General features: G+C 43.1%; 1 protein-coding gene across 4 annotated transcripts in view; it reads left to right on the top strand.

Moving 5' to 3' along the window:
* mgat4c (mgat4 family member C) overlaps window positions 1-12,797 on the top strand; it is a 70,624-nt gene that overhangs the window by 56,032 nt on the left and 1,795 nt on the right. For all 4 annotated transcript variants that reach the window (XM_019894857.1, XM_019894859.1, XM_019894860.1 and 1 more), the window contains 2 exons: window positions 11,986-12,125; window positions 12,225-12,372. In XM_019894857.1, coding sequence (XP_019750416.1) covers window positions 11,986-12,125; window positions 12,225-12,372 — 288 coding nt within the window. The remainder of the gene's footprint in view (window positions 1-11,985; window positions 12,126-12,224; window positions 12,373-12,797) is intronic.

Here is a 12,797-nt window from a genome sequence, read left to right as displayed (position 1 = left end):
AATCTGAGTACATTGTTGAATACTTCACTAAAGTACACCCGAACTCAGTTTAGCTCCCGCTGCCTTTTTAAAAAACATACGCTAGCTAGCATGCGTGCTACTGTATTGTTTAAGCTAGCATGCGTTTAACCACGCCGGCAAACAAGAATACAATGTGTCTTATGTATGGGTTGTTAAACATAGAAATAGCACCCGTCACTGACGCTACCGGCACTCGAGTCGCCTCGTCACCACGTCGCCTTTACGTGGTTTCCAGCAGTTTGAAAATAAACTGAATTAGGGGAGAAAATTCGTCATTCACGGCTCTAAATTATACATGCTTGAGAAAAAAACAAATGGTCCCCCCCACACACACACCCATCGTGCTCCTGTATGGACTTTGGTGTGTTGTTCCTTGTGTGTTTTTGCCGTGCTGTCCATTGTGATTGCCGGAGGATTTGGTAAGCGTGCGCCTCTCTTCCACTCTGCTGTTATTAATAATGCACAACAGCTTTTACTGGATTCTTACAAGATAGACGGGCAGTACCTTTTTTTTCCGTTCTTTTTCTTATACATTTCAACCCTCTCTGCATCTGTATCTACTACAGACAAAAACAGAAAAATCCTTCCTATGAGCCTCTCTCTCACCCAAGTTCAGAAAATAGGCAAGAAGAAACATTTCTGAATTGTTCTGTTCCCATTGCTGTTGCCCTTACAGGACGAGCTTTTTGTGAACAAATGGATGATCAAATGCTTTTTGTGTTTTTCAATAACATCATCGTTGTTTTTTTTCGATTCTCAGCTCGAGTTGCTGTCGGGCAGATCTTTGTGAACCAAGTATTTTGATCTGGATTTTTCTTTTTTTGTGTGTGTGTCAATGTTGAACAGTGGCGGTTTCAGTTTGACAAATTTCTAATTTCTGCTTTTTGACAGCAAATGACTAATGTGGAATTGATTTGACAAATCTTCGGTGGCGTCATTTTTGCAGTTACTTGTTTTTAAAGGCTGCTACTTCCTGTTTTTGTTCTCATGCTCTTTGGCTTGACGGGACGAGCGTTTTGGGAACAAAAATTTAGATTTGGATGTCTATTTTCACAAATTGTACCTTTTGCTTTTAGAAATGATGAAGCTTGATTCCCATTACTGTTGGCTTGATTGAATCAGCTTTTTGTGAGCAAAGGACTTTTGTTTGGAATCATTCACTCCACATTTGGAGATGTAACTTGTGCAATGAGTCATTCTCATTTGACAGATTGCTACTGCTGTTTTTGTTATCATTTTCATTGTTTTGATAGGAGCAGCTTTTTGTGAGTAAAGAACGTTGATTTGGATATATTTTCACAAATCGAGCACACGGAGATATAGTTTGTGTTTTTAAGGGCTTTCAATTGATTGTTTTTTTTTCCTTCTCTTTTTTTCCCCTCTTTTTGCAGGCTGAATCGACATATTTTTGTGAACAAAGGACGTTGGTTTGGGGGTAGTATACTACTTGTATGTTGGGAGATGTAGCGTATGCTGTTAGTTGTTCTATTTTGATCGATTGCTACTCCTGTTTTTGTTCTCATCTTGCTGGGTTTATGCTTTTGTTGGCTTATTTGATTGGATTTGACATTTCTTTTTTTCCATCGATCCATTGGTTTAGGAGAGACAGATTTTTGTGTACAAAATATTTTGATTTGGATCCACAGTAACAAATTGTACCTTTGGAGATTAAATTTGTGTTGTTACTGGTTTTAGTTTGATAGGTTGCTACTTCCAATTTCGCTCTCATTCTCATGGATTTGACACGAGCAGCATTTTGTGAGCAAAAAAATCTTTGCTTTTTTTAAATTTTTTTATTGGGGCGTATTTTCACACAATGTCGACTTGGAGCTGTAGTTGGTGCTTTTAATTTGATAGGTTTTTACCTCGTTTGAGTGCCGTTTTTGTTAGCTTGTTAGAACAAACCGTTTTTTTTTTTTTTTTTTATGGCTCATCGACTTTCCTTTGAATCAATGTTGCAACTTTTTACCTTTCAGAGATGCAGCTTGTGCTGTTACCAGTTTTATCTTGATAGGTTGTGACTCCTGCTTTTGTTTCTTATGTATTTCCGTTGCCTTGATAGAACCAGCTTTTTGTTGACAGCTTCATCTTCTGCGCCTGGTGCAGTTCATTGAGGTCAGAAAACATCACCTGCGCACTTAATACAAATTTGTAATGGCCATACTTGGGAGAGAAAATTATTGTGGTCGGACCGGAAGGTCCCGTTTTATTTTGTAAATAGGTATAAAACATAATAAGTCAATGAGAGCTGTGGTTCCCTCTTTATAGCAAACAAACAAGCTTTTGTTTATTATTCATCAGCAGCCGTCACGCTGAAACGACTCCACCTTTGGGCTCATTTCCACAACCATTTCCGAGGGGACTGTAAAATGAATATTCACGATCTCTCTTTTCTATTTCGACCATTTGCAAGGCGGAATGGTAACGAGGACAAAGGGCGGCTAAAAAAAATTAAACAATGATTGCAAAATAGCTGCTCAGTGCTTCTAATGAGACACGTTTTAATAAGCAGGTATGTCCAACAAGCTCGCGGTTTGTATACACGGACGCTCCGACTGCAGCACGACACGCGCCGGCGGGCGGAAATTGAAATAAAAACCAGCTCATCTATGTTTGATGCGAGGGAGAAGAGCTTAGAGTAACCCCCCGGATACTCATGGAATGCTGTTTTGACACTTTTTTTTTCCTCCTTAAACATTTTCAATGAAAAGTCACCTTGAGCTGTGAGCGTCTATGTAATGCAAAAACAAATCAAGCCCACCAAGCTACTCCTCCAAGCAAAGACAAGTTAATCACTTTGTAATCAAACAAAAAAAATGAGGTCAAAGTACTCACTCACCCTAAGAAGATGCTGAAAGAAGGACACTTTATCATGATAAACTGCCATTCAAGTGTAATGACAAGTCACGGTCACTGTGTATCGAAAACAAAATACAATTAAAAAAAGTCAAAGTATATTTTACGAACATTTTTATTCTACGATGTTCTGTGAATCGATCAAATGTGTTCAATTGGAAACTGATAGGAGAAAGGAACAAATACATTTTCATCTGAAAAATACTGTATTAATGCTGACATATACCTTGCCAAAAAGTTCATACGACATTTGCCAGATGCGTTGTGCTTTTGTCAACATGAAGTTTCACAAATTCCAGCCTCGCGTTTTCTCTTGTGATTCTTTATTTCCAGAGTGGTGTCTCCCTTGAAGTCCACTTTTAAATGCCTAATTTTTGGGGGAGGCTATTCTGGGTTCTTTGTCAGCATTCGTATTCTCCATTTCTTCCATCGATTTTTCCCCTCCAACTCGAGGGACGTTTGCCCCAGTCCCGTGGATCTTAAATTTTGGGAATACATTGTACAACTGCAGTCACAGGAACATCAAGCTGCTTGAACGGGGTTACCTTTGATGTGCTTGTCTATTATTTTCTTTCTAATCTCCGCCCAATGACCATGACCCTTGTAATGATATAAATAAATATACATACACTGTTATGTAGTTAGTTAAAATACATTACAGTCACAATAAACCTCCTTCCCGTAAGACAGGGGTGTCAAACTCATTTATGGCGCGGGCCGCATTTTAGTAACCGTTTCACTTGGAGGGCCGTTGTGACTGAAACGCTATAAACAAGTCAAGAATAACTGTTGATTCAACTATTGTTTAAGTTACTATCATGAGGGGTTTGGTCACAAGAAAATGCTCGTAATATATCTCTTATTTATTACATATGAGAATTTAAAATTTTGGTAGACATTTTAGAAAGAATCATGGAAGTTGACACGTTTGGGCTGATTTCGCGGGCCATATAAAATGATGTGGCGGGCCAAATCTGGCCCCCCAGGCCTTGAGTTTGACACCTGTGCCGTAAGACGTCACATAGAAATGAAACAGTGAGTCACTACAACATGGAATAGATTGACAGGCAACGCTTTGGCAGGCCCAAATATTGAAACACGCTAGCTAAATATGTTACATTAGCCCTTAACAAAATGACGCCAAGTGACTTCAAGAGTCACACATTGGACGTGACAGGCGCATCCTTCAATGAATGTCCCAACACGGTCCTCCATTGTCGGCGTTGCGTGCGATCCGACGGGATTTGCCAGCTAATGACGGCCTCGGTTCCGCCAATTTTCCGCGCTCTGAGTCATTGTTGGGCATCGGGCCATCATTGTGGCGTCGCGATAAAGAGTCAAGACGCTAAGCCTCTTTTCCCTCCCTACATTCGGGAGCCCCCGCGAAAAAAAAAAAAAAAAAAAAAAAGACAAGCAAATCTGCGTCGTAACAGCTCTAAGCCGGCTCACATACCGGCCGCGTGACTCTCGGAGCGGAATGTTCCGGGAGAACGCACTGATGTCATCCGGCGTCCTTTCACACAGCATCTCCTGGAAACATTTTCTCACCTTGCTTCAGTTTCGGCATGGACAGTCGGCCGCACCTCCTGAAAGGAGCAGCGACAATGGCAGTTCAGCCTTGTTGTTGTCTCACTGGCTGACGTACAAATGCAAAAATAAACAAACAAACAAAAAAAAAACCAACAACTGTGCCGTGTTTCCCTGCTGGCACCACGATAATCCAGTAACAGCACAAATGACAGCTCTAAAAAAAAAAACTAAAAGAACGAACAAAATAAATACTGTAGATTTAATTCAAAGTCCTTTGCTCACATAAAGCTGGTCCGGACATTCGTCTGGTCCAAGTGTGGCATTTAAAGCCTCAAAGGTAGCCCCGTGCTGGTCATGATGAAGCGGCGCTTGTCACTGCGATGTATAGCGTTAGCCTTTGGCGATCATCTACTGGGCATTAAACTGTGAAAAGGACATTTAGTTTTTCGATACATTCTTCAAGTCTGCCCTTTAGCCTAATTTATTTCTCCGAGGCGGCAGAACGTCTCCTCTGAGCGGCCCACAACTCTTCCGCCTTCTCTCTTGCCATTCCCCATTGACTTGATAAGACTTTATTTGGATTTATTTTACAAATCTTCAGACATGTGGTTTGTGTTGTTACTGGTGTTACCGAGGAGGAAGTAGAGTCCCGTTGCTTGCTTTGGCTAATTACATAAATGCCTTACCCCCAATAGACTTCTGGTCCACTCTATATGTGAGCAAGTAAATGCCCACCTTAGATTAATTAAATAGGGTGGTTTGCTCTCATATACACCAGACACCTGACTGTGGTTCAATAAATAAATGTGCGCTATAATGGGAAAAATTAAAGACCTCACCCCCAATAGACACAGCGGTCTTATCTGTTAGTTGAGTTTCCAGGGCTTCCGTCCAACTGAGTCAATACGACAGAGGAAACAGAACAGCTACGGTTCTTTTTCGACCTCTTTGTGGAGTCGTGTTGGGTGATTTAAAAAGGAATTGAATTTATGCGAGGCAGATTCGAAAGAGGGCTCATCTGGCAGAGTGTTGTTCCTGGTGCAAGGGTTTTAAGTGTGAATGTCAGTGAGCATTAACAACCTCCCGTTAATTAAAGTGTAATCGTGTCACTGTTGGGCCGGAGCCTACGATAAATTTGTGCCGCGCCTCCAAACACAAGGTGATAAAAACGAGCCTTACAGGATGCGACGTGGTAGCTTAGGGAGCTCTACAATGAAATCATGTTTGCAGCAAGAATATTTTCACAACAGGGGGTTTTTCACTGTAGCAAATTTGATCTCAGATGTAACAAACACACACACACACACACACACACACACACACACACACACACACACACACGTTCTCGCTGCGTCTCAAACACACAAAAAATGTAAATCAGCTGACTTGGGACACGAGGTGGGCTACGCCCAGGACTGGTCGCCAGGCACGGCGCAGAGACAAAGAAGCGTTTTAAATCTAAATCAGTTGCCATCTGAATGTAGCAGGCAGAGTTGGACAAAGATGTGAACAAATATTTTCAATGCAGAATGTCAGCCACAAAATGTAAAAGGGTTTTTTTTCCGGTTTATTGGGGGGGGGGGGGTTTGGAGAGTGGGAATGGTGTTAATGCATGAAGATTTTTTTCACACTAGGGGGTATTTTCGCCCATGTAGGTTCCGTTGTAGAGGAGTTTCACTGTATTATGGAAACGGCACGTTCCATGACGATAAGCGTACTGACATGTGACCACCCCACAATGTTGTGTGACGTACAATTTTAAAGCCCTCCCCTTATTAAACATCTTATTCCGGAAATACGATTTCCATGATGAATGTTCCAGTAGACTCAGACACGTGGTCGCTCCAAACTGTGTGTCCATGCCTCCCCCCTAATAAACAGCCAACCTTAGGAGGTTTGTAAATGCAAATAGACCAGCGCAACGTTGTCGAGTGGTCACATGTCAGAGTCAAGTAGAACGCAAAGCGCCACATTAAGATTTTTATTTGTGTGATGTATTATGTGTATGTACATTCTAGTCCTTTTTACAAGCTACTTTGGTTTTCTCTGCTTTGCTCTTGAATGTTGTTCACTGTCGTGTTTGTGTCTTTGCTTGTGTGAAGCGCATTGAGTTGCCTCTTGTATGAAATGCGCTCAAATAAAACTGCCTTGCCTTTATTAGGAGGTTGGCATTTAAAGACAGGATCAAGCCTGGACTTTGATGTCAGATTCTGCCGCTACATTGCGCCGAGCCTTATATCAAAGGCCTGGCCCCGAATACAGTAAGCACATTTTGACATCATGTTTATTAGCATTCCGGTATTCTCTGATGCGTCCATGATCAAAATAGGTGACTTATTTGTTGCACCCAATCTGCCTCAGACCTAATAAAAACCTAATCGTCTCTTGACTAGAGTAAATAAATGCCTTGAAAATTCCACTGAAGGAAATGTCTCCATATTTATTAAAGGCCTTTGTTGTGGAGGCAGCTACAGAAATGATTTGTTCTACCTGATCCGTCTCAGATCCACGAGAGACCCGAGCCTCTCGATTTGAGTAAATAAACATCCCGCACCCAGCATATGTTGATGGATGGACATATTTAAATGTCCCCCCCCACACCCCCCCGAGCCCCAAATAAATGTCTTGTTGTGTCGATGGCTATGTGACTCTTTTCCATCCAATGTGCCTCAGACCGAAGAGACTTGATCCGCTCTTCGTGGCGTAAATAAATGCCCCCAAATTCTTACGTGACGACCTGTGTCCATATTTAAATGCCCGCTCCCCCCATTCTCCCCCCCAAATTGTTTTTGTTCCATCGGATGTACCTCACACCGACTCGACACCTGATGGTCTCTTTAATTGACTTCATAAAACGACCTACAATCGACTACATGCCGAAATGTGTCCATGTTTCAAAGACTGCCCCACAATAAACGCCTTGTTGTGAAGACAACTATGTGACATATCCCCCCCCCCACCAGACCCCCAACCTTCACTTTTAAGTAAATGAATGGCCCACAAAAAAAAAAGTTAAAGTAGCTTTAAGATACAAGCGAGCTAAATATGATCACAACAGGTTTGCTTGATTTCCGAAGGAGGGAAAAGATTCATGCGCAGATGTGCTGGATATTGTGCCGCCAGTCCAGCCGCGTCCGGGAAAAGGCAGTCGAGTGTCTACTCCTTGCTTCACCGCTCATCTTCCTCTTCTTCTTCTTCTTCTTGATGGAGGTAGCGTACAAGCCATCTTGCTTCTGTTCATTTCAGGGTTGTGGGTTCAAGGCCCGTAATTGGTATTGCCCCCATGGGTTTTATTGTTAAATGAAGTCGGTTTAACTGCGGTCAGTGTGGTCGGTGGCTTTTATTTATATTTTAGCCATGTTGAACTGAGCAGGGGCAGCGCCGTGGGGCCATGGGTACCACCTTTGCCTCACCGTTGCGGGTTTCCGGGTTCGACGCTGGGTTGTGGCTTTCCTGTTTGGACTTTGCATGATCTTGCCATGCTGACGTGGGCAACCAGTCCTTATTGTGTCATGCCATCGGCTGGTGGCCAGTCTGTTGTTTGTCTCGATGTGCCATGCGATTAGCATAAAAACTTTACACTTACAAGTTTTTGTTGGACCAAACCGCCAGGACAGAGACCTCCTGTATGTCTCGCGTTCCCATGTCACGCAAACTCTGATGTCCTGTTTCGTGGTTATCATCATGTGGCATCACGAGTATTCATATCGGGTGGCAAAGAAAAAGTAAAACACAAACGACTTGAAAACTTAACGAAGCCAATTTAACAAGACATTTTCGACTCTTTTGTTGTCGTTGCTTTCCAGCCGGGACAGAGACGCCGATCCCACTTTCTCATGTCGTTCCAATTTCCGTCTCTATGGCTATCGTCACCCGGAGGAGCTCGCTAGCGTTCCCTCCGCCTGGGGTGTCAGTGTGCCGTCTCATTGTGTCTTTCAGCGTTCATTTCCTGGTAAAAAGCCAGCCGGGCGCCATCCCTCTCCTAGTGTGTCGGCAAGAGATAAAGCTTTGTCATGTTGCCTTCCGCCTGCAGACATTTTTTTTTTTTTTTTTTTTTTGACCAGGACGTGACCTTGACTCTCTTAAAGTGCTTTTAAGTGCTTTGTTATTTTTTTTCTCAAGACACTGGAGAAAGGATCCCTTGCGGACTTTTACTGCATTCCCCAAGATGGTCCTAGACTAGTACCATAATAGACCTGGACTAGGCCTAGACTGGCTCTATTGTTGTCCAGACTGGTTCCAGACTTGGACGATATTCGTTTGTGAGACAGACTTGAGCAAGACTAGACTCAGACTAGTCCCATACCTGACCCGACTAGAAAATTGGACTGCCGTGGAATTACAGAAGAACCTGATTAGATTAGATGTACACAGGCTGCTAATTAGCGTCGCTTGATGTTCGGCAAGTGTGCGGAGACTTTCGTCTTTTGTGCGTCGTCCTGTAAGAAGCTCGACTCTTTGACCAATTTCAGTGATTAACCAAACACCCGTTCTGTAATGAAAGGCGCTGATTATTCCTCCCCTGCCTGCGCCGCCTTTCTCTTATCAATAAAAAGCGCTGGCGTCTCTCATCAAGGAGGAGAAATCCATGGAAAGCTGATGTGCTGACACAAAGCGACTGCTGAAGCCCAGCAAATCTGCCCGCTTAATTGATTATTGGCGCCGGAAGCGGGTATCTGCGAGGTGCAGGAGGCCCCGGGGGAAATAATGGAAAACAGATAAGATGAAATGCGGGAGAATTGCCGTCGCCGCAACCGCCCGTTTGTATTAACGCCTGGCCCGTTTCCTCTTGGCGTGCCAACAAAGCTCTTCAAAATTGCCCGAATCGAAACGTAAACATGATGTAATCGGAAAAAGTGTCGGAGAGACTTTTTGATTTCCAAAGTGACTCCGTCGCGTGGCTCCAGTTCAAAGTGTTCCCGCCGGACAACTTTTCACGGCTTGACTTTGACTTTCAAGCGTTTCACGCGGACGTTTAATTCCGCGCCCTTGTCTTCAGCAGCACTCCTGTGCTGCGGCGGATCCAAATGGCTCATTGTAAAGTTTAATCAAAAGAATAGTTCTTTATTTTTCGCGAACCAAACAACCAAGGAAGTAACTAACTAATCAAGAAATTAACTCACCAACAAGTTCACGAAGTTATGAACCAATTAGGGAACCAACTACAAAGTAACCAACCAACAAAACTATCAAACATAGTGGTTCTCAAATGGGGGAACGTCAGATTTTCAAATAGATGTTAAAAGTAGCATGCATGCAAAAATCCCTGAAAAAGAATTACATGATGTAGATTTTTCATAAAAATGTGAGTTTATCAAATTATTTTGGATTCAGTGGGCGATTTAATTTCATGATCCTAAAAACCCAGACTCTGCCCAATACCAGAATTGTTCGACCCAACCTGTCATATGTCACCTAGCATCACCTGTAAATCACATAAAAATGTTTAAAATTACGGAAATTATTTCTGAGAAGGGGTCTTTACAATGATCCGAAAGGAAGACAATTTGTTTTATGTGCACAAATCTTTATTTGTATTATTTGACATTCAAGGGCCATAAGGGTGAATCGCTTTTTGTTTGACAATTTCATGGCTTGCCGGTTCGAATTGTTGTCACTAATGTTTGACTGCGTGTCCCTGGAATGCATCGCACGATGTCACTGTGATATGTTTACTCGTCGAGTTGTTTCCCACAGAGAAGCAGCCAATGAAAGACCATTTTGTTGATGTTGCTGTTTTGCGGACGAGCTGCAGGCTGAGATTGTCCTTCGCCTTCCTCACGGATCACCTTTTCATGCTTCGCTTGTGTGTGCGTGTGTGTGTGTGTGTGTGTGTGTGTGTGTGTGTGTGTGTGTGTGTGTGTGTGTCACTGTCACTGTATCAGGGTGTGACAACGCATTCAAAGGTAGCCTGCAAGCAGGGGTATACAAGTATTCCGCTTATTTTAGTCAGGTAATTGAAAGTTGAGAAAAAGACGGGCGACACAAGGCCATCTCTGCTTAACAACACGGGGGATGGGGGGGGGGGTGTCGGGCGCTGGCAGAAAGCTGAGAAAAATATGCCTATATATCTCAGCTGAATTACTGTAATGCACTTTACTTTGGAGTCAGCCAATCCTCCATCAAGCGTCTCCAGCTGGTCCAAAATACTGCTGCTCGCCTCTTGACTGGTACTCGTAAGAGGGAGCACATATCTCCTACTTTCGCATCCCTTCGCTGGCTCCCTATACATTTTCAAAACTTGCATGTACCTTTTAATATGAATGATGACTTCACAGATGTGTAAGTTACTCAAGCCAACAGGTCCCCAGACCATCATAGATGGTGGCTTTTGTACTTTGGGGTGTTAGTGATCTATTGCCTTTCGCTTTGCCAAACAAATGAGCAAAGCAAGGGACCAAATAGTAAGTGACATAGTAATAACGCAACCAAGAAATCTTAAGACCCAACCGTGCAACTAAAGGTCAAGCCCTCACCTCACATTCAATGGACAGGAGTGTGGAAACGTCAATGGCTGTGAATGCCGAGCTCAGAAGCGATGATGTGGCCTTTGTGCTCCACTTGAAACATGCACGCGCGCACGCACACGCACGCACGCACACACACGCTGGATGTGCACAGTGTTCTGAGAAAATGGCGACACCAACATCCTAGCCGGTGTGACCGCCGGTATGTTGCGACCGTTAAAAGACACTTTTGTCCATTTGGCAGGCTGGATTGCTGCCACTAAAGTGAACACACACACACATAAGCACGCGCGCACACACACACACACACACACACACGCACACACACACACACACACGGTTAATGCATCCTGGGAATTTATAGCTACTCCCTGTTCCAGGAATATAAGAGGGATGTGCAGTCTTGTCAGTCAGCTCGGTTTCTGGGTAGGAGGAAAGAAGACGGTTGCCATGGCAACACCTGGGCATCATCGGCCGCCACGCGACAGCAGTTATGCACATAAGCCGCATAATCCACAGGAGCCGTGTGTTGGGTTGTTTCCTTCATGGGGTGCACCAAAGGACATGCCCACTGATTGGCAGGAAAGAGAAGTTATGATTGTGATAATTCTGGAGGCTGTTGATGAACAGGAAATGGGAAATCGTTCAATTAGTCTAAAAATGATTGTCCATTTGTTAAAAACAAAATATCTTTGTTTATTGTTACAAAATTATCCGAATTTTGAGAGGCAACTCGCTAGCCAAGAAACCAACTAATGACCCAAGTGACCAACCAACCAAACATGGAAACCAACCAAGTAAATAACCAAGTAAACTAATCAACAGGGTAAATAAATAACACTGTTAAGTCAAATGGGAACTAACTCACCAACTAAACAAACTAACCAATCAAATAATTAATGATATGACCAAAATGACCAACGAGCCCTGGAACTAAATGCATGAAAAAATGAATTTGAGAAAAGAATAAATGCATTCTAATGAACCTCATGTTAGGGATAAAAAGGACTCAATTCATGCAACAAATATTACAAGCCACTTGAAAATCCAAATGCTCTGTGGATCAGATGAAAGAATAGCGTGGGCCCTTTGTTTCCAACATTTGTCGCAGGTGAGCTGACCATGAGGCTGCTTTGGAAGTCCCTGGACAAGATGAGGTGTCTGAGGAAGCGCTCGGCCATCCCCTTCCTCGGCTTCCTCGTCACATTCCTCCTCTTCCTCAACCTTTACATTGAAGACGGATATGTGATGGTTCGTAATTCCAGTATTACCCTCTATGGATGTGTGTGTGTGTGTGTGTGCGTGTGTGTGGCTGTTTGATAGCGTCGAATGCTCCACCTTGTCTTCCAGGAAGAAGATAAGAGGCAGCTTCGGGAGACGTCGGCCCACCCCCCGAGTGCAGAGCGATACGTGCACACCTTCCGAGACCTTAGTAACTTTTCGGGATCCATCAACGTCACATACCGCTATCTGGCTGGGACGCCACTCAACCGCAAGAGTAGGTCCAAATGTTTTCCAAAAACATTTTCACATCAGGATTTCAAGTCAAGTGTCATGACACAACCGATTTTTTTTTTCATGAAATAAAATGTTCAAAAGTTCGTTTAGCTTACTGTCCAGTCGAGCTCTTCAGAAATCTTCATAATACATCAAAACATGATTGGCATGTGTTGTTCATCAACTGGTCGTCTGGTGTCGGCCCAGATTTACCTTCCTGTCTGAGCTAGCTCTTCAGGAAAAAAATCAACCGCAAGAGTAGGTCCAAATGTTTTCCAAAAAGATTTTCACATCAGGATTTCAAGTGTCATGACTCAACCGATGTTTTTTTTCATGAAATAAAATGATCAAAAGTTCGTTTAGCTTACTGTCCAGTCTAGCTCTTCAGAAAGCTTCATAATACATCAAAACATGATTGGCATGTGT

This window comes from Hippocampus comes, unplaced genomic scaffold (genome assembly GCF_001891065.2).
Source record: "Hippocampus comes isolate QL1 unplaced genomic scaffold, H_comes_QL1_v1.1 scaffold319, whole genome shotgun sequence".
Taxonomy (NCBI): domain Eukaryota; kingdom Metazoa; phylum Chordata; class Actinopteri; order Syngnathiformes; family Syngnathidae; genus Hippocampus; species Hippocampus comes.
Note: the sequence above shows the minus strand (reverse complement) of the source record. Positions and strands in the feature narration are given on the sequence as shown.